General features: G+C 47.2%; 1 protein-coding gene across 3 annotated transcripts in view; it reads right to left on the bottom strand.

Moving 5' to 3' along the window:
• Positions 1-3,383: 3,383 nt before the first annotated feature.
• Positions 3,384-22,666, bottom strand: part of LOC8034161 (proton channel OtopLc) — a 28,505-nt gene continuing 9,222 nt past the window's right edge. For 2 of the 3 annotated variants that reach the window (XM_029970568.4, XM_029970576.4), the window contains exons 2-5: positions 12,213-12,327; positions 11,068-11,338; positions 8,106-8,266; positions 3,384-5,471 (exon numbers count right to left, since the gene is read on the bottom strand). In XM_029970568.4, the coding sequence (XP_029826428.1) occupies positions 4,290-5,471; positions 8,106-8,266; positions 11,068-11,338; positions 12,213-12,327 (1,729 nt within the window). In that variant the 3' untranslated portion in view covers positions 3,384-4,289. The remainder of the gene's footprint in view (positions 5,472-8,105; positions 8,267-11,067; positions 11,339-12,212; positions 12,328-22,666) is intronic. The other variant, XM_029970585.4, reaches the window with a different exon arrangement.

Raw genomic sequence — 22,666 nt, 5'->3', positions numbered from 1 at the left:
AGACCGCCAATCTTGATGGTGCGGAATGCACGTTGCAAAAGAACTGTGGAAGCTCGCCATCAGCACGCGCTCAGCATTCGCGCACACAGCTATGATCGCCAGTGAATGGCGGCGAGATGTTTTGGTGGCGCCCTCCTATGGTTCCCCCTTGTGACGTCATTACCTTGCGAACAACAAGTTCGATGGTGTTTCTAAATAGCATGGTGGAAGCTTGAAATCATTGCACTCTCAAAGGAACACTGCCAACACCGTCAAAGTTAAAGTTCTTTCATTCCTCTTATTTCGTCAATGATAAATCCCCTTTCCTACGTCATAGTCAGCGTTCGGCCAATCGTGGAAGGCCGACCACAGCGACGCTTTCGGTCGCGCACGGGGCTAATAGACGTCAAGCTAGCTGCCTTTGTCTCCACTGCACTCGTTGAACGTGTTCGAATGCGAAAGTCAAACTCCGAACTTCCGCGTTCGACGAGCGCAGTGGAGACAAAGGCAGATAACTTTAAGTCTATCCCCTCTGTTTCTTGTCGCACTGAAAAAAAAAAAAAAAGGATAGGTGTTTTTTTTTTTTTTTTTTGTTACGTGGTTAGACGAGAATACGTTACTTTTCGTGTGGAGTTTCTAGTTCATTCTTGTATCACTTTTAGAAGCCTCAAATTATGTGCAGAATACTTCATTGAGCCGCCATACGCGCGAGAGAATACACCAAACGTTTCCCGACCGGCCACTGGCGCGCCAAGCGGGAGCTTTATGAGTGGGCGATCATTCGGGGTGGAATTTTCCACACCTCGATCAAGCGCGGGACACAGATAGGACAAAAGCCCATTCAAAAATTCACGCTTCGCGTTTCTTACAAGTGCCGCCAATCATTGTCCTGAGAACGCGCAAGACACGTGCCGCGAGCGGGTGCTTCGCCGCCATTCGCTTATGGGCGATTGCAAGCAGTCTTGGAGTAAGTTACTTTTAAAAATTCATTCGTTACAGTTAGTTACTTTCAGAAAAAAAAAGTAGCGAAGGTACTGTTACAGTTACCGCAACAAAAGAATAACTCGTTACAGTTAGTTACTTTTCATTAATACAAAAAATAAATTTGGAAAGAACTAGAAAACAGCCCTCACCAAGTTTTATTGTATCAAATTAAAAAGAAACGGTTTATTGCATAATATAAAAAAAAAGTTTACTGCATAATATTAAAAAAAAAAATTACGTTCTTCCTTGTCCTCATCAACATCCCTATTCTTGGTAGCACTAGCTACAGTTTAGAGGGTGGACTCCTGCCTTCCCCTGAAGTCACTTTTCCATTCTTGTCAGTAGAGACTGTCGCTCTGTAAAAAAATAAAACACGGTGAGGATCGAAATTGCAAATTCAATAGCTTTGCGAACAGGATAAATGTTGGCCTAATAGTTGGGTTACTATTTCAACGATGTTTGTGTGTTTAGCGAATTTTCAAACAAATCGGGGACTATAAAAAAAAAAAAAACACGTCGAATTGGCACTATTTTAATGCATGTCGAGGCATTGCTTGTCACGAGCCGAAATCGAACGCTCACGCAATGCTCGTGTCCACTGGCATGAACCGCATCTAAATCACCGCGGGGGTCGCTAAACTTGGAGACGAAACCCTGGGGATCGTACTGCTGACAACGCCGACAATGCGATCCTCACATCTTCGCCATCAAGTTTTGCGAAGGAGAGATTGAAAGAAAACGTCCGCTTTTATTCTTGAAACTACGCGGCGACAAAGAAGCTTCTTGGTCATCGTTGCGAGCGAGTATACTTGGGTCCCACTAGGCCGGTAAGCTAATTGGGAGATAGTTCGTTGCCACACAGCTGAAGTGAACCGCAAGGTGCGAGACCATTCTATCTTCAGCTGACAAATTTACGTGTTTTGCTTGCAAGTAGGACCGGGTCATAAGACGACACGAAGAGACCACAACACGGAAAGAATTTGTTGCGAGGGAAATGACCACAAACCTGTTGGAAGCTTTCGCTTGGCTGGAGCTCGAAGACGCACCGACGCACGGGCCGAAGAAAAGGTTTTAGACGACTAAACTGAGCACACTGGCAGATGCATGATCGCACAACTAGGTTACACGGTTACACTCATCATCAGCGGCGTAGACTTTCCATTTTCCCGGGGGGGGGGGGGGGGGGGGGGGCAGGGCAGGCTGAGAAGTTTTCCGGGGGGGGGGGGGGGGGTGCTTTTCCGCGCAAATTTTTTACACCGGCAATTATCAGTAGTTTAGTCTAGGGGGTACATTTTACAGCGTATGTATATCGCCATCTGTCCGTCGCTGTGTGCGTTATTTTGTTTACATGCCACTACTAGAAGCTCGTTACATAGCACGTAAACAGCGTCTCGGTAAGGATCATGGCCCCCCCTTCAGATGTCACCAGAGGGGGGGGGGGGGGGGGGGGCACGAGCCCCGATGGTTCCCCCCCCCCCCCCCCCCCCCTCCGTAGTCTACGCCTATAGGCGTAGACTACGGGGGGCATCGGGGTGATGAGCATAAATGCTCATCACACAGGTGGACTCCAGCGCTGGCAAAAACGCGGGTGCGAGAGCAAACACGCGAGTGCACGAGTGATCGTCTGCACGATCACTCGTGCATGTAAAGAGCTTTCCAAAAACACGCACTCCTGTCCATACCTTCAACAGCAATGAAGAATAACACAAGGAAGATAAAAAGCGAATCCGAGGCTAGGACTAGATAGGGCCAATCTAGAAGCGCGAAAAGCGCCAAGTTACGGCCTTCATCACGTGTCTGTTGGGGGCAGTGACAGACGGGCCTATGAGCCTACACCACGATTGCCTATATTTACTTTCCCATCTACATCGCCTACAACAACACAACAGCAGCATTTGTCTCTGCGTGTTCTATCATCTAATCTATCTCAGTGAACATGCCGTGACATATACACCGTAAAAGCGTATTAGGGCCCGTTCATTGCTGTTTGTGTTATGCAGGCACACTTCCTGGCTGGCTGGACTGTGCTTTAGCACGTGGGGACTGTGATTTTCGTAAACAGTGGAAACGTGCATACTCCGTTCACCCCCAAGCTGAGACTGTGGTGGGAGCTACGCTCTCGCCGGACCACTCAGCCGCCTCCCTTTCATCACCTGCCCCAGCTCACCCATGTGGGCGAGAGTGTGATCACGTGGTCAAGTATCGACGTATGACTGGTCTAACGCGCTCGCATACTTTCCACCGTAGTCTCAGCTTAGGGCTGAGCGGAGCTTTTGGTATACGCGTCCGTGTTTGCGTGTTAGCCTTTGACTGCGCTCTTATACTCATGATGGAACGAAGTGCAGCACCCTATTTTTACGGCTAATCTTATCGAATTCAGAACCTTCTGATTATCTAGCATCGGTGTCCACTTATTTGCGTTTTTTTTTTTTTACTGTTAATTTATTTTAGTAATTTGAGCGGGTAATCGCACATCCGATTCGTACATTTTTTTTCCAGGTGAAAATGCATATCTGATAAAAATACACTACCACATCACATCACGTATCAGTCACCACAAACGCTACTTAAATTACACCATGATTTACAAAACCATGCGTTCCCGCTTTTATTTTATCGCTATTCAGATGATATCTATGCGGGGAACTTCCAACAGTTAGAACTTTGGCAAGTTTGACGTTATAACTGATAACTAGAATGTAATCACTTTATATCTGATGAAATGGTCCTCTTGAGAGGTTTGATGTTTTGGCGTCTTGTATACCCCTGATACAAAAGAGCTCAGGTGGCATTTAGCTGAATGACTTTCTCAGAAGAACTGAACCGAGACAAATCAGATGATACACAATGATTCTGGAGCGCGAACTGATCGATTGTCTATAGATGATAAACTGTCATTTGACGACACGACAATTGAGGTTCCCGTGTTACAGGGGGGTTAGTCACTTCCTGCTCGGTGTTGGGAGGGTCCTGCTGCAGACGATCCGTTTTGTACATACGCAAGTTAGCGCTTTCTGTCCATCCCCAAACAGAACAGAACAAATGCCCCTGCGGAGAGCCGTAAGAAAATATTCCATTGATGTCTTCTGGACGTCCCAGGGCGGTTGTTCTGGCCAGGGAGTATGCGCCACTGTGGATTCTCACGAGTCATCCGCTGAATCGCACGGTCAATGCGACAAGCACAGTCTTGGCATCGTGCCCTGAGATGATCCTGGCACTGTGTCATGAAGACGTAGAGCCGCTCCGATCGTCTAATGTCGAGTATTTCAGTTATATTCCTTTGGTACGATGTTCACGACCCACTCTCTCTTCGCAGCAGAAGTTCCTCAGTTGGCCATGTTTCTGTAAGAGTTCTTCCAAACTTCCGCAAACGTCACCGAAGAATGGAACCTGTAGAAAATGCTTAGCGGCAGCGACGCCCGTATGATGACGGTCCATGCCATGAATCCGTAGAATCCCAGTTGCACGGGGCTGGCTTCCACTTTCTGCTTCTCGAAGGTGTAGATGATCCACAGAGTGAGGTTCCCGATGAGCAAGAAAGTGATGACTTGGCGTCCGGGCTTGTTGTGGTCGTGCTCCGGCAGGTGCGTCATTCGGCAGGTGATGTCTGCGATGAAGAGTGACTGCATGGTAACTTGAACGATGGTGAGGATGCTGGTCACCATCACCAGGAGGTTGGGGATGTGGTCCTTTGGCAGCAAGCTGCCGGCTATGATGCCGAACATGGCGTATACGTAGAGCCCGAACGCGGCAACGCTGAGCAAGATGCTTCGCAGATGGTCTTTCCTGTCCGGATGGAACCGAAGTGACCTGATTCTGAAGAACCCAACCGTGATGGCTCCTATGGTCAAGACCTTGATTCCACAGTGAGATAAGTCTGACAGGTAGATAGCAAGCATGCTGTAACGCTGGTGTTGAATCAGGACGAAGAACACGATGAGGCAGATGGTCGAGCATACCAGGACAAGAAGGCCAAAGAAAAGGCCTTTGCTGGAACCCGTGCAGTTGACTTTGGAACCCGCTTGAAGGCTCGATGTCCGGGAGATGCCGTCGTCGTGGCTGTTCTCAACGTGGTAGACTGGATCTTTCCCGATGTTCTTCCACATGACGTACAACACCGCGGCACTGATGAGGCTGTACTCGACGATGAACGGGTACAGGAAAGGCGACGAGTCAGACACAATGGTGCCCATGATGTCCTGCTTCTCGCACGGGTTAGTGAAGTTTCGCGTCACGTTTTCCGGCGACAGCGGGCTTCTCTGCACTACGTGGAGAAAACAGAGACACGGAGTGAAACATGGCACGCTCGTTTTAGGTAATACCGCTTGCCCACCTCTGAACGGCAAGATGAGTTCCTCCAGAGTGCTTCCGCGACCGTTCTTGAGATGGTGCTCGTTGATCTCTTGCAGTGTTTCTTTGCCAAGTGTGCGAATCCAGACGCAGATGTTCGTGGCTACCACGTGCATGAGGCCGAATCGAGCCACCACTTTGAACTTGTGGATGTTCAGCTGAAACAACCAAGGCCATGCCATAAGTCTTTAATCAAGGCTATCGCAAAAACGACACCTGAAGTTTGACTTGACGAAGTACGCTTTCGATGAGCAAAACCCAGCACACTTTCTTCTCGATCAAACAATCGTTCTATTCTTCGTGTGCGATATGTCCGCGTAATCCTGTGATCACAGTGGTCTTTCGCGCTTCGTTGACCAATAATATTAGCGAGTTTTAGTAGAGCGCTTTCGTGTGCCTGCTCCGGTCTACGGAGCGGCACAATCGCCACTGCGCATGCGCGACCGCTCTAAGGTTGAGCGTAGCTCCGCACGCGCAGTTGGGCAGGCTCGGAGTGGAGCGGAAAGAGAAACCGATCTACTAACTCCCTAATATGATATTGGCGCTGACAGACACGCTACATATAGACATTTTTTCGTTTATTCTCGCCCCCAGGCAGCTGGTATATCCGGCATAAACGATTAAAAAAAATCTTTCAAGTAGAAAAGAAAGAAAAGAGGGGAGGCTACGCGAGAAGAGGTGACGTTTACGCTTATATCCTAAATGTATTTTATTGGCATGACAAAACTGTTTTCGCCCATACCAGAAGTGACGACATGCAAGATGGCGGCGCCCTTGTGGAAAAGGTATGTGTATAGCAGGTGATAAGGTGTGTATTACTATTATTAACGTAGAAATATCTTCGGCATAATCTAACAGGCGGGAGACAAAACGGGAGATAGACAAGAAACAAAAAATCCGAGGACACCTAAGCACTCTTTATGAGTTGTGAATGTGAAAGCATAAATGTCCTTCTTCCGCTCCCTTAGTTCGTCTTAGGGATGCCGCGAACGTCTTTCGAACCGAAGGTTCGATGATCGAATCAAGCGGTTCAAAAGGTTTGAAAGATTTCGAATTTTGGAACTTTCCACATCGAGAAATTCGATGGAAGTCGAATTTTCGAACTTGTTAAACTAAGAAGTTCGACGCTTTTCGAAATTTCGAACTTATTACGTTGCAAAATTCCATGGTTGTAGAACTTTCGACCTGCATATACTAAAATATTTGATGATTTTCGAACTTTCGAACTTCTTGCACTAAAAAGTTCGAAGCCTTTCGAACTTGTTACGGTAAGAAAAATCGATAAATTTCGAACTTTCGACCTTATTAATCTAGAGAATTCGAAAATTGTCGAACTTTCGATTCCTGAAAAGTCAAAAGTTCGACGAACTTCGACCTTTTAGAGTAAAAGTTCGAGGTTCGTAGAACTTCGAAAGACGGGCAGGCGGTTTCATTTGGATTCAAGCAGTGAGGTACATTCGTAATTTTTTTTTCTCTCGCATTTCTGTATGCAATGCCGCATTCCTTGCGAAAGACAATGCCGTTTATTTCAATCATCTCGCATGCTTGGTTTTAAAGAAATAAGTTCCCAAAGGAGCGAGGAGGGACGACGGGTTTTTGACAATTGTCGTTTGTGCCATATTTGAAGTGCGCTATAGCCGAAGCTACTTATGGTAGAGATGTTAAACTTTTTAAGAATGATCTATGTATAGCCTAGGTAAGTGTCGTCTTAAGATATGATTATTGTTGTTCAAAACGAGTTTCGAAGAAATATCCACACATGTATCTAAGGGCAATTGTGCCCTAACTTGGTAATTTTTTTCGTCTAAATTGTTTGAGGTATCGCATTTAAATTAACAGCACAGACAGTTCATATCATTACCATCTGCACAATACAAAATAGTGTATTTATTGTTTTTTTCATGTTGAGGAATAAATTAGCTCATGGGGGAAGATTTCTAAAATTGTTCAAGTTCAGCACGTCATAATTTTTTTTTTTTAAATTTTATTTTACGTTCTTGGGACGTGTTTCTTTTAGCCTGTACACATTTTGGTAGGAGAAACTTGTTTCGTAGTTCTGGGTCTCTGAATATGCAAGAATACAACACTTCCAACGGGTTCTTGATAGTTTTTTTTTTCATTTATAGTTATGTTTATTTATTTTTATATTTTTTTACCAATGGCACAGTTATTTAGGCCGAAAAAACATAGCTTTAAATTTTTGAACCATCGAACCACGCGATCTTTCGAACTTTCGAACCACGCGATCTTTTATGCAGTGAAGAGTGACAGTAGCTATACATATGCATAAATAATTTCAGATTAAAATAAGCTCGACCATGTCCTATTTCCCCGTATTGTTTTCTTTAACAGTACAAAATATCTGGGGGGGGGGGGGGGGTAGGGGGGGACTTAGTTAGGCAGTAACTGAAGTAACAGTAGAAAATCAACACTGGAACCAGAACAACAACAACAAAAATATGTCCAATTATGTACGTTAAACATGTTAAAAGTGTGATCACAGTAGAGCAGGCTACGTGTATGTCGAGACTCGAGAAACGGCAATCGGAAATCACTTCGCTACATCCGTTATTTCGTTATAACCGACTTCGGTTAACGAAGTGCAAAATGGAATGGGAAATCGGGATCACTTCGCTGTAGCCGCTATTTCGTTATAACCGAGTTCGTTATAACCGGCTTCGACAGTATACCCTTGCGTATTATATCCATGAGTCCTCTCAAACAGCCTGAAGCCTTTGTCAAACTCTATCTGCATCGGCATGGGTTTGCAACGGGGAGTTATTCCAGCTTACCCGGGCGTTCATGAAGATGAAGTACATCTGAGCGAAGGTGAAGGCCATCTGGAGCACGGGATTGATGCCCAGGAGCACGCTGTAGCACGGCGACGTCGAGGGAATTTCGAAGAACGACCCGAACTCCAGGCCGTTGTAAACCATCGTCCCGAGGCCAAAGGCTGGCAAAAGAAACACCGTGTCTAAGTCAATACTATAGTCAAACGAGGTTGATAAAGTAAACCATTAAAAAATTTTCTCAGCTGGTCTCAAAACCATTTTTCAGTAACTTAAAAAGAGGCGAACACTAATATTTTTTCCTAGCCCAGCCCCTCTCACAAACACACGGAGACAATGGAGGTAAACAATTTACTGTTTCAACGCGCTATTCGACAAGTCAAAGGCATAGGTTTTCTATAGTTCCGTTTATGCCTCGAAAAAATATTGTTTTAAGTCCTCGTTTCTTTCACGGACTCCACGTCGTGCATCATATTTTGACAAAAACGTCAAATCTTTCGGCGTAGAAGACGTAATACAGCAATTATTGTTTGAAAACACCGTCTGGACGGCGCCCCCCGTTGTCTGCTCCATGGCGCAGAAAGAGGGGTGTGTCACGATCTCTGATTAATAGATTTTGAATAGAGAATCGGCCGCCCGTGAGTGTAGCTTGTGCTTTTTTAGGTCCCGCAAACTAAGTTATCACTATAAATTAAAAAAAAAAAAACGCCCAGCCTTTCTACTCTCGTGAAGAACCAGCCTTTTTTACAGCGGAGCTGTTGAGGGCTAGGTTCCCCGGGATCATGTCCGGTATGTCGACACAAACCTGCCTGGACAGCTACCGCCATCTATAAGCGACGGCGGCAAGCACACAACCAGTATGGTTTCCACCATCGCTCGTAGATGGCGGCAACCTTTCCAGCTATAATAGAAGAATGGATAGTTGGACGCGTTGGTGGGAATTCACCGTAGGAAACACCACGAAAAACAGACGACGACGAAGAAGAATCACACAGCGTATCGAGTTCAGCTCCCCTGGTCTTCCTTCTTCACGAGAGTGGAAAGGCTTTTTGTCACCCGTTTCCTGTACTCTGCTTGTCAGAGTACGTCAACGCCCTTGGGTATTGGTCATCCATAACACTCGTGGGAAGAACCACACCATACTACTCGTGGAAGGAACCGCATTCATATCACTCGTGAGGGGGACCGCATCCATTGTTTTAACTACACACACACATCACAGCCCACGCACCGATACGGAAACCCAGAGCGAAGAACAACCGGCGACGACGGAGCGGCAACTGAGCACCCCCGCATTCCAACGCGCCGCGGCGCAACAGTTCCTAGATAACAAAGCCGTAGTGATGAACGCGATGGTGTCATCAGAAGAGGCCAATGCTGGGCACAGATTGCTCACGACGATTGCGTCAACATTAAATTCAAAATTGACTCGAAACCGAGCAACGCAACACTAGTTTCCAATCTGTGTCCAGCGTTGGCTTCTTTGATGACGCCATCTCATCCAGCGCTACGGCTTAGTTATAGCAAGTGTTGCGCGGCGCCTCCTCCTCTCTGGCTCCGCGCCAGCTGTGCCTGTGCGACGCTACTTTGGCGAAAACGAAAGGGCTCGTTTTCACGAAAACCTGGCGGTGTCTGTCAGTTTGTCAGCGTCGGGAGGGAGGAATATGTTGACGCGTGGTGACGTCAGCGCTTCGGACCAATGGGAGCGTCGCGTGCGTCACCCTCTCCCCTTCCTTCTCCCTCTCTCCCCGGCACTGTCGAACGAAAGACTTGCCGGGCTTTCGTCAAAACGAGCGTTCTAATGCTAACGCATCAAAAGATATCGATGTTGGCGTAAGCCTTAAGGGGATACCGGTCTGGGCTTGACGCATCTGGCGCTCTTAAACATTGCCAACATACGTATGTACTGTATAGGACGTATTCGCTAACGTAATTTGATTTCATCCACCATATTGTTGTTATCAAAGCAAATTGTTGTGTGTATTAATAGGCTAAATAAATACAGCCGGAAGTTAGTCTGACTCAGTGGGCGTCTGGTATCTCAGCTGTAGATGAGCAATTTAGCCAGTACGGTACAACCGCTATCCTGGGGTCTTTAACGTGCACCACGCAGTAGTGATACACGACCGCACGCCGGTACGATGCTCATCCAGATCGAAACGGGCAATGGGCTGGGGATTGAGCCCACGATCCCTGGGTTCTGCAGCACGAGCTTTCGCTTCACGTGCTCCGAGCTGGTGTGCGCTATCCCACTCGGCCACCGATCCCCCTATTGTAGTTATCAGCTTTCTGGCGTGCGCCGAGGGTTACCATTTCAAAGATTCACGTGGCACCCTTAAATGCGTAGTGTAGTGCACAGAATCTTGAGTCAAATCACACTGACATCGAACAATAAGATGGCGGATTAACATCACGTAAATATGCCCTTTATGAACGCACGCTCTATTTCACAGAGGACGCTGAGCAGGAGCTCCATTTCTCGCATCTTACGTGTGCCATTTTGTGGTGACCTTGCTGCTAAGCACGTACATTTTGCAACTACATTTTGCACCACCGAATTTTGTTTTTTCTCGGCAAGAAGTAGAAGTGACCACCAGCATGGTGCGATGACGCCATCTGCAAGCCATTGCATTTTCCGAAGTGACCAACGTTGCTAGATTAGCTCAGTTGCAGAACAAGCAGTCACGGCTCGCCTCCCGTCGTTTGACGCGCCAACGTTTTTGGCGGACGGCTGCTACGGTAACTTCAGTATTTCCTATTGACTAAGTACGTTTCGAAGCACAGCGTCTAGATGGCGTTTCAGCGTACACTATGAAACACAGAGTTTTTAAACGAAAATCTAGATGGCGCATAAGACGACGGGTGGCGGACCAAAGAAAGTGACGGGAGATCTCCGCGGGAGTTCTACAACTGAGGTAATCTAGTAACGTTGAAAGCGACCTCGTTGCGAAATGACGTGTCTTACCTATGGCACCGATCCTGAGAAACAGGCTGCCGTGGCTGCGGTCGTTCTCGGAGATGCGCTGCTTCTTGAGCCTCGGCGGCAGAGGTCCGTCGCCGTCGAGGCCCTTGGGCGGGCCCTGCGCCTTGTCGCTTATCCGACGTAGGTTCTCCAGGATGATCTTCTTGGGGCTCCTGTAGGCACCGGGCCCGTTACTGCTCGAGCGTCGCAGCAGATAGATGTACACGTAGAGCAGGAACAGCAGGCTCACGCTGTACATGTACATGTAGAAGCCCTGCGGGAACGTGCACGAAAGGTGTTAAAGCGGGTGCTGCAGGTGTACAATGACTCTATCCACAGCGAGGGCTCAACAGATAGAATCCAGTTAAAATAAATATCGAAAATCAGTTTCGCATGACCTGACACTGTAATTTAGCAAGGAAGTTAGGCTGCGTGGTGTGTTTTTGTAAAAATATTCAGAGCAAACGTGCATCAATCTAAAGTTACAACTAAGGAACAAAACATTTCTGACTCAGAGTGCAGTTAAGCATTTTTTTTTGTACGGGTAAAGGATGTTTGATTTAACAGAGGCAACAAAGAAGGTGAAGAAAATAATTGTGAATTAGCTCTCGTCCAACAAAAAGGCCCAGTGGCCCACGGGAACGCTTTTTCACCTGTAGTCCAGTAGAAAAAAATTATAATTTCATAGTGAATTATAGAAAATTTAGATTCTTGCAGTAGTAAATATTGATCGAAGCTAATGTTTCCTTTGCTATATGAACACAAAAAGGAGGAAAAAAAAAAAAGAACGCATTATTTAGCCGCATCTTTCTGTCAAATTGTAGTGCCAGAGGTTGCGAAAACAGAATTTATTCAACGTCGGTTAGAAAGACGAAGTTATTTGTCAAGGACTTTTCGGATAGGTATCATGCAGAGCATGAGCGGTGAAGTAAATCGCCATTGGAAAAGATAACAAAAGATGCTGTGTAACCGCGAGCACCGTATCGGTCGCTTCGATTCGTGCAATGGCCTCGAGTAAGGTCGATGCACTTTATACCATCTTGCCTCACATATTGTTGTACACTTGAGACCAGAGTTTTGTACCATTGCAGAAATATAAGACGGTATAGTGGGAATAACTTCTGTACCCAAGCACCGGATATCCTCACCTCGAAGTAGTAGAGCGGTACTCTGAAGGTGACAACCTCTGACGTGAAGAACACCACACAGATGACGACCAGCAGCTGGCAGTACATGGAGCTGACCATGATGAACTGCTGCGTCCTGAAGAACACGAAATCAGAGGCGAGGAAATTAGATTTCTCAACTACTTTTTTAAGTGAGCACTCGAAGGCGTACCGTGCATTTTGTATCGGCAGTTTCGGGGCGTAACACTCCTTGGAAACATGATAAATGCGCTTGGAAGAATGGATGCTGTAACCCAGCTTGGAAGGCATATCAGCCGTTCTTAGATTCACGAAGACGTCTGTCTCGGGGGCATCTTCTGTGGTGTGGTTGAATTCGGTTTGGGTACGGACAATGGGCAAGGCCTTCGGGGCGGACAAAGAAGAAAACTCAGGCGGCATGGGTCGTTCCACACGACAAAACGTCAATGCCTTGCAACAACATCGTGCACCACTTCCATAGGCGGTCGCGCTCTTTTCCTGGTCTATGCATCGGATGACACGAACCACGCAGTTATTGAGATTTACGACTCACAGGTTATTTTGTCGGTGTGCTTTTTTTATGCGTTACCACACACACACAAAAAAGAAAAGACATGGATGATTTGGCGCGATGGGAAACGTAAGCGGAGTTCGCTTGAAGTGAAGCATCTGCGCATGCACCGTACCGACAGCAGCGCCATCGGAAGTAAGCTCAGCTGGCGTCTGAAAACCTTTCCACACAGGACACTACAAAAATCGTGAGGAGATACGGGAAAACGCTTGGGGCAGGGGGGTGGTGGGGGAAGGGCGTGTGTGTATGCGGGGTCATGTGGGATGTTCTAACATTCTTTTTTTAACGATTAACTGAACATGGGGTAGCCGGCCACGCCTTCAAGATGGCCAACATATCCGATCTTTTTTTTTTATATATAGCTTAGTAAAGAAGAAAAAGGAAGATACGACTGCGTCATAAATCGTGCGGCGCTTCGCTTCCAACCATTTTTTTTTTTTTTTGCCGGGGGGAAAGGTTTTTTTTTTTTTTTTTTTTTTTTTGTCAAAAGGTCGCCTGTGTTTTTCACGGGGGCCTTCAACATGCTCATCACGTGAGTCCGGACAGCCACTCACAAGCTGTGTTGGCTGTCAGTCAAGCGCTCAAAGCCTCCGCTGCTCTTCAGGTCCCGAAGAACGGAAAACGAAAAGGCTGTGTTCGACATCTTACCCAAACAGATCCGAGCTACTCCGGCGGGTCGTCGTGTCTCGTGATTACACAGATAGAGCGAAGCTGGACGCGGGTAGGTTTTCGAGCGGAAAGGTACAAAACCCTTACCCTGGTGTAAGATTGAGTAAATTTTGGAACACGACCAAGGATTCGAGGGCCCGGCAGAACAAATGGACAACATTGGCAGGTGGTTTGTGACGTCGAGTCTGACGAGGTCACCGAAAAGCGGAGGAGGAGAGGAGGAAAATCGTGATGTTCGCTTGGCCGGAGTCCAGACAGACATCGGACAGCCGGACGCTTCAATTTGCACGATTTTTGACGGAGTCGTGTCGCGTCACGACTTTTGTAGTACCCTGCTTGTACAGGCCTTGAAGCGTGCCTCCGGAGGAACGCGGAGGGCTGCACAGTTGGCATCTTGCCAAAAACCAGCACCGCCCATGAACAACGCGTGTTCGCACGCGTTGCGTGTCAACGCGCTGAGTCACGCCACACGATGTTCACCGGCCTCAGTCTTTGCGTCTGTGCCAGCGTTACTAGATTACCTTAGCTGTGGAACTCCCGCAGTAGGGGGTACCCCCCTCACTCACGTCAATCCGTCTGCCGTCGTTCGAAGCGCCATCTAGATTTTCGTTTCATAACTGTGCGTTCCATAAAGCAGAGCTGAAACGCCATCTCGACGCCGTGCTTCGAAACGTACGCATCCCATAGAATACACTGCAGTTGCCAAAGCAACCGTCCGGCGCGTCGAGTGACGGCAGGCGAGTCGTGGTGAGTGAGGGCCGCTCGAGCATGCAGCGTCTATGAGCTAATCTAATAACGGTAATCTGTGCCCTCTTCATCTCGTAAAAAAAAAAAAAAAAAAAGGCAAAAGGTAGCGGATTGGCGACGCTTCGAAAAGATGCTGCAATTCTGCGCATAACAATTTGATCGATCGATCAAAATACTAATATATACCCCCCCCCCCCCCCCCCCCCCCCCCCCCTCTTTTGGGTGCTTGGTTAGTAAACGCATGGATTCCCGCTTTTCTGTTCTAGCCTCGCAAACCACCCGGGGTAACATTTTCCTCGTAAATAAATATCATTGTTATTGTTAGAGTTACTAAATGAGCTGCGCTTAGAGTATTGGCACTCTGTTCCCCGACGTTGTTGTGGGGGCCGCCATTTTGGTGCTTGTGCAGAGCAGACGCAACTGCCGATCGTCATGATTCAAAGGTGCGATTTCCTCAGTAGATTCGGTATTAGGAAACTCGTGTAATATTGATTTTCTCTGTCGCGAACTGTTTAATAACTTGTGGAGGACGGAAATGCTTTGCTTGTGATTTCAGATAAAGCTCCAGATAACTGGCAACCATGATTTTGAGCCACAATATGGCCAAAGGTCGTTACTCTGAAGCGTAGCTTATTTAGTGGCAGTAGTTAATGTCGTCGCGATCATTATCATTGCAGATTGCCTGGTTCGACGTAACTACCAAACACCATATTAGACAACCAGTTGCACGCAGGTACCGAGGTGTGCATTTACTCTCCGTATAGGCTAAACCTAGTCCCAAAAGGCTGTAATGGTTGACTCGTCGTTTCACGCGAACTACGTCCGCTCGTTGCTGCGGAAGGAAAGGCTGCGAGACGTATCCCTCTACCACAGACAAAATGCTGCCAGACATTCGGGCGAAACCTGAATTCGCGACTCCAGCAAAACGGACGCCGCCAAGCGGGAAAACCGGGAACCAGCCGGTCCAGGTCGCTCCGCGCCCCTCCGCGTCTCTGATGGCTTTCGCGGACAGTTGTTGTCGGCGCGATGGCGTACAGTGTAATTTCACGAAGGTCCGCCTGAGTGTTAATCAGTGTGGTGAAGCCTCAGTAGATTGTTTCCTTCCATCACGTGTTTGAAAGTCCGTTTACTCCACAACACTGTTACGTGCTTTCCATTTCTTGGAGGGGGAGGAACCACGGAAAAACGTTTTGATTTCTTGTCTGTCTCGAAACAGATTCAAAGTGACGACTACTTGGTAACTGATAAAGGGTTTCTTTATAAGGATGTAGAACAGTGGACTGAGGACGACAGACGAGGCATTTCACTGGAGGGAGCACCAATGTCGCAGTCAAGTGAATGGGAAGGTTCGATAGGTGCTTTTGTTGAGTTTGGTTGTGTTCGATTAGCTTCAAGTTTGAGCCACCCACGCTGGTCGGTGCGTTGGCTATTCATCTTGGCTGCTTTTCATCGAAAAAGCCTCTGGACCACTCTGAAGGAGTTGGGCTGATTTCGAAATTACTTGATTCAGGAACACCTGCTCGCTGCAAATGATGAATGAGGGAAATTATCTGTTTTCAAAAGGTGGGGGACGCGTCTCGCAACGTTAGAAGCTGTCACGGCATTTTGATCTATCGCGCCTCCAATATTTATATTATACCCCCGTCAAAGCCAGCAGCAATATATGTCTACATCGCTCAAATTGACCAACCACAAAAAAAAAAAAATACTTCTTTTCTCCGTTCAGTGAACTCCAATGAAGACTCTCTTCAGTTTGTCTCCGTGCTGCCGGCTAGAACCATTTGGCTAAGTTTAAGTAGTATCTCTCTGTCTGTCAAATAGACTTTTATTCGGCAGTTCACCTAATATCTAGTCAACTAAGCTCATATTTCAACCCAAAGAATATACTAATATCGTTTTAGTGGGACATAGTACGTAATATAATACATAACCCGCTCGTCAAAATGACTTCTCGATTGCTACTAAAACCTGAATTGAAATACGAGTATCAGCTGCTTAGTGAGGTGCCGGCGGGTTAACATGCTCCTTGGCTCAAGGAGCGCTTGCTTAATTTTCGTAATTTTCCTGCAGCCTGTGTTGTTGACCGAGCAGACAACTGGAGCTGTTTCTTGAACGTGGATACGCACAAAAGCTCGATTTCGCGGACACAGAAGTCGCATGGTCGAGGCATCCAAGTTAGCTGAAAATTACTCTCGGTGGAAGAATTCTGTAGTCACTGCCACTTTCCTTAGATGATCAAAACTGATTAGTATTTTACCGCCCCTCCGGAGCCCATAGTTTCGGTTTTGAACGAAATCTCCGAAACGAAAGTTTGACATGAAAAGAACAAAAAACACCGGGAAAACAAAACCATGCTTTGCAAGTTTATGCGCACCGGCTGCACTTAACCGTCTCAGTTCAAATACCTATAAAATCGGGCATTAAACAAAAGGAAATCTGTTAAATTGAACGCGCCACCTGTTCAGGCAGCCCGGCCGAGCCGACGCGACCTGGACTCAGCCGCCATGTTTGTTTGGTGGAGGCGCCCCCTATAGGTCGCTGGAGTCGCGAATAGGAACACGGGCAAGCGACATCGCGTGAGGACCTCACAATAGACCGTTTTCAAAACTACATCGAGCAACATTGGCGGTCGCCATTGCTTTGGACACGAAGCGCGTGATTGAATCCGAGTCCTCGCCGAACGCTGAAGTCACCTTCGTGTCCAATACACGCTCAGAGTAGGCGGACAGGCGTTGGCGCGGACTTTCTTGAAAAAGGTCCGTTATTAAAGCGGATACTCGGAGCACGATCTGAGCCATAGCCTAATATACTAACAAAGCATGGCAGATCGCCACGAGAAGCGGCCGCCGAAATGGAAAAGGTGGAGCGGCAGACAACGGATGAGAGGAGAGCCACGTGACTGGCGCCCCGCTGTGGCGAAACGCCGAAACGCAGCGTCTCGCCGCTGCCGCGAGACGCTGCGGCGAGACGCGAGGACCCAAAAGTGTGTTTCGGGTCCTCGCCGCTGCAAAAGCTGACGTCCAGGTGGTTCCCCGAGAGATGGCTCTTTGATGCTCTGTGTTACCAGATCCTCGCGCTCCAAATCTGCGACCGGGCACTCTATATATAGCGCGAAACACATGCGCGTCAAAACTGTCCGATCCGACGTGCGAACTGCCGGAACGACGTTCGGAGGCGAGGGCTTTGTGTCACGAAAACCCTCGCCCCAAAAAGTCATTCTTGCAGTTCGCACGTCGGATCGGGCAGTTTTGACGCGCATGTGTTTCGCTCTGAGTACAAAATACATTGGTACCATCTGCATATAGATTATGTCGGGAGTGCCAGGTATATTCACTCACTATATCATTTATATATAGTAGAAAAAGCAATGGTCCGAGGAGTGACCCCTGGGGTCCGCCGTCGTCGAAACGCCAGGCTTTGTGAGTACAGAGGAGGCTGTCTGAGCACTTAAAACAAGGCCGCAAGGCCGCGAACGCGTGCCTTGTTATTAAAGGCGCAGCTGTGCAAGGATAGAGGGCGTAGCCCTGGGAAATCCAAGAAAAGCACGTTCTAAGGTCACACGTGGCTCTAACAAACAAAACACCTATCTCCTAAAAAAAAAAAAAAAAAGGCCAGAATTTTTTTTTTCTTATGTTAGGGACATTGAGGTCAACTTTCACGAACATCTCACTGGTATCTTTCTCGTTTTGGACAGCGACCATTATCTTGTTACGCTCTTTGTCGCAGACGCCAACAATAAGATTTCGCGGTGCAAGGTCGGCGCACAACTTAAAATCGGCGCCGTACTGGTTAATTCTGAATAAACACCTTACACGCACGACATAAATGCGCACACTCTGCTAGCGGCAACCTAACGGCGCGCCAAAGTGATCGCGGTGGTCGGAAGGTCATGTCCTGCATGTGACCACCTCGTTTAGATGAAAAAAAAAAAAAAAATTATCCTGTTCGTGGCACCGCCACGAACTGAAACGATTTTGGAGAGCTTCGAAGGGCGTCAGCGAAGGTCGGATGAGCAGATAACCACAATGCTGGAAATACCGCGATGTCACTTTAACGATGCGATGAGTCATCGGCACTTCTCCAACTGCCCGACTTGTAATCGCACAAAGAAAGTTGTTTCCGAAAGAAGCTTTTGCCACTTGTCCAAAAGAGAGGATTCACCGAGGATCCGAACGGCTAGATCTTTAGTGTTAGTTAACATTTATTCTGGCGTTTTGTCGTCCCTTATGTAAAGCCCCCTGTGGGCGATTTAAGGGAACAATATTTAAAATAAAAGAAAAATGTGTTTCTTATTTTATTTTGAATATTTACTGATTACTTGTAAGTAATCTATGAATTTGGAACAGTATTTAGATAATGTAATCGCTTGAATGCCGCAATAAATGTGCGCACAGCGTTAGGTACCGCACTGTAAGCATAGCCCAATGTTGCCAGAAGAAAGCGTCGGCAACATTAATTAAGGTGAATTTCGGTAAGCGAGACAGTCCGTTGCAGCGAAGTAATTAATTGTGCACAGTTGTAAACCCGAGACTGGGGATAGGGACAAGAGACGAAAACATCAGAACGACACAGACGAAGTCCCAAGAGACTTCGTCCGTGTCGTTATGTGTTCGTACCTTGTCCCTGTCCCAGGTCTCGGGTTTAGAAGTATGCTCAAATTACACCAGCTTGCCTGCACCCCCACCATTGCTTTATTAGTTGTGTTCTGACTCCCGCAGGGCTGAGCAGAGATGCTCCAAAAGGTATTCCGGAATACAAATACTACGATACGTGCATTTTAAAGGCAAAATACAATTGTAGATATAAATATTTTTTATTGTGAGTTCCTTTTTTTTTTTTTTTGCCTGAAAGGCAAGAGGTGTGTAGAAGTACAGTTTGCTACTGCGAATGAAAATGGTAATGGATATGTCCTTCTCTTCGGTTCAGTTTATGCACCTCCCTAACTCGTCATAGATCCGCAACCACCATGCAGAATGCCGCTAAAAAAAAAAAATAATAATAAAACCATTATTGCCTTTAGCGAACCCCGTAGGTACTGGAAACAGACGACTACTTGCCATGCTTTACAAAAAAAGTCTGTCCAAAATAAACCGTGTTTTTGTCACCCAGGCTGTGGCGATAGGATATCAGAGCCGGGCATGTTGGCACTCAGTGCCACTCACCCCAGTCTGCATGGAACCTGTTATGACTACAGTGACTTTATGGTTACAACGTAAGGACTTCCCACAAGTCGTTTACTGTCCATGATTGGTAGTTTCCTTCTCGCCCTCACATCTTTCCAACGTGGAGTGAACACTCGCATAAAAAGCTTATAGACGCTTTCAGCGAGTCAGTTACTCGAGCTGCCACCAGTCGGCGCGCCCTTCGCGCGCTTTCCGAGCCGCCATAGCCGACCTTCAGTCTCTCGCCGTTGCTCCGCGTTGTGCGCTGCGCAGGCCACTACTGGAGCTTATTTTTCGTGTTCTTTTACGTTGCGCGTTAAAATCTTGTATTTGCTTTAGACCTTTTCGATATTTAGGACTTTCATTTAATCATTTGATATTTATATTTCGACATAGCTCTTGTATTTTCTTATATATGAAATGGAATCGGACAGCGAATGGGTCGACGATACAAAATTTTGAGGCTTCAATGACCATGTAAGTTCGTCCCATTCTTACGTTTTTGTCGCTAATAAAGGGCTGTCAACACTATTGCGACATATGTAAATTGCAACTGACGCAGTAAGGCTATGACAGTCGTGCTTCCCGCTGCATGTGCGCGCTTGTTTCCGTAAAGCCAACCTGCATGTAAGCGATTTAGCGCGCGACGAGACGAGCGACGGAGATTTCTCACCGTCGCCCGTCGCATCGCCCGGTTTTGGGATTTCTAGAAAACATCGCTCACCGTCTTGGTCGCTGCTCCGTCGCTTCCATGTTGTATGCCTCGTCGCGAGGCTGACTAAGCGACAGCGAAGCGGGTCGCCGTCGCTTATCTGGTCGCTCGCCAAATCGCTTACATGCGGTTTATACCCAATTAATTTCCATGCACACACCATTGAACCATTGGCGCCTTGATATTAAGTATAAACCGCATGCAACCGATTCGGCGAGCAACGAGACAAGCGACGGTGACCCGCTTCGCTGTCGCTCGGGCGGTCGCGCGACGAGGCCAACCGCATGGAAGCGACGGGAGCAGGCGACCAAGACGGTGAGCGACGTTTTCTAGAAACTCAAAAAATCGAGTGATGCAACAGGCGTCAGTGAGAAATCTTCGTCGCTGACTCTCGTCGTTGTCGCCGTCGCTCGTCTCGTCGCACGCTAAATCGCTTACATGCTGGTCGGCTTTACGGAAACGAGCGCGCTCATGCAGCGAGAAGCACGACTGGATAGTCAGTTGAAATTTGTATATGTCGCAATGGTGTTGGCTGCCTTTTATTAGCGAGCAAAACGTTAGGATGGGATGAACTTACATGGTCTCTGAAGCCATAATCTTGTATCGTCGATCCATTCGCTGTCCCATTCCATTTCATAAATAAGAAAATACAAGAGCTATGTTGAAATATAGATATCAGATGATTAAATGAAAGCCCAAAATATCGAAAAGACCTAAAGAAAATACGCAATTTCAACGCGGAACCTAAAAGAACGCGAAAGCAAAACTCCGGTAGTGGCCGGTGCAGCACACAACGCGGAGGAACGGCGAGAAACTGAAGGGCGGCTATGGCGGCAGGGTCACGTGACGTCAAGATGGCGGCGCCCATGAAATGTTGCCTGAAAGGGTCTATAGACCTTTTCTGCAAGTGCGCCGCCATCTTGACTTGACGTCACTTCCAGTATGGGCAAAAACATCGTTTTTCCTTTTCCACGCCAATAGAAGGCATTTAGGATATCAGCGTAACCGTCACACTTTCTCGTTTTGCCTCCCCTTTATTTTTTTTACTATTTGCAGGTTGAAACGTTTTAGTATTTTTTCGTCGCCCATACCGGATACGCCTATTAGGTGGCTGGGGACGAGAGTACACAGAAAAGGTCTATATCCTTCCTTTTTCTTTTTCCAAGTGATTTTTTTTTTAATTAATGGCTTGTTGGCTTGTTTTTTTTTTTTTTTATTATTTATTTCCATTCGTTGTTTTTTTTTTTTGTTTAGGTGACTGTTCAAACCAGAATTTCCCCACCTATGGAGGGGGTTATGTGGCGGGCTCGTAATATAACTTTGCGATTCTTGGCACCGAAAACGTGATTTCTATTTTACTGTAAAAATCCCTCTATAGTCCGGGTCAACTCAAGAGGGTAGGGCGAGGGAAAGGAAGGCCGGGGAGAAGGAAGCAGACGAAACACCGGAGAGGAGAGAGGGAAACCTCTTCCTCTCTTTAGCGTTTCGTCTGCTTCCTCCTCCCTAGCCTTCCTTTCCCTCGCCCTACCTTCTTGAGTTGCAACGGACTATAGTTATTTATCAATGACAAGTGCAAAAAAAAAAGATAACAAGTGATACACAGTAAATATATTTCATTACAGAAATACAAGTACATTTTTTTCAAATGTATCTCGATGCAGAGATGCAGATACTCGAAGGTATCTTTAAGATACCATCGCGATACATCTATATCGCGATATTGCTCAGCCCTGCCTGTTAAAGGCCGACTACCAGACTCGAGATTCTGCAAGGCAGAACATCCTCCTCACCATAGGGGAGGAGGAAACAGGCAACGGTGGACAGGGTAGAAGGAGGGAGAGGAGGAAGCGAGGGAAAAGTGGAAAGCGCAAACTGGTCGTCGGCCTTTATGCTCAGGGATGTAGTCGCCCTCAGTGGGCGTCTGATGTCTCTGTTGCAGATGAGTTATTTTGCCTGCGCAGTATCCCCGCTAGCCTGGGCTCTTCAACATGCACCACGCAGTGGTGACGCACGATTGCGCATCGGTATACTGTCGCCAAGTTGTGCTCGGGTGCGTGTTTAGGCCAGCTTTACTTCGTGTTTTCACCTTCTTCGAGGGTTCACTCATCTTCCCGGCACGGATCATGATTTCTGCCGGAGTCAAGAGGCCCCAGATAGGGGCGAACGTGACCGCTGTAGTGTCACACCGCTTACCCGTCATACAGAAGACCGTCTGCCGGTGTCACACTGCCTACCGATCATACAAATGACCGTCTGCATACAGATTTTAACGCGAGTCACCGCGAGATCCGTGCTTCGAATGCCACATGGCAATGAGTTCAAAGAGAAAACTCGGTACGCCGCATTCGAACCACGGGTATTGCGGTGTCTCGTGTTTGCATACTGTCCTTTGTATGATATATCAGCAGTGTGACCCCGCGGCCTTAGTTTATAGAACCCCGCGTCGGAGATGTTTTGTCTTGAGCACACTGCATGCTTCTGGGATGTCCACTTCTGATGTGGTCTTGCTCCGTGTATGACCTCTCTGTCTTCGAAGGTGCTTCGTATTGTTTATAGCTATACTCTTGTGAGCTTTGTGTATGCGCTTGTTTGGACA

This window comes from Ixodes scapularis, unplaced genomic scaffold, assembly GCF_016920785.2.
Source record: "Ixodes scapularis isolate PalLabHiFi unplaced genomic scaffold, ASM1692078v2 PGA_scaffold13__105_contigs__length_92229423, whole genome shotgun sequence".
NCBI lineage: Eukaryota > Metazoa > Arthropoda > Arachnida > Ixodida > Ixodidae > Ixodes > Ixodes scapularis.
The sequence above is the reverse complement of the archived record's forward strand: the minus strand, read 5'-3'. Positions and strand labels throughout refer to the sequence as shown.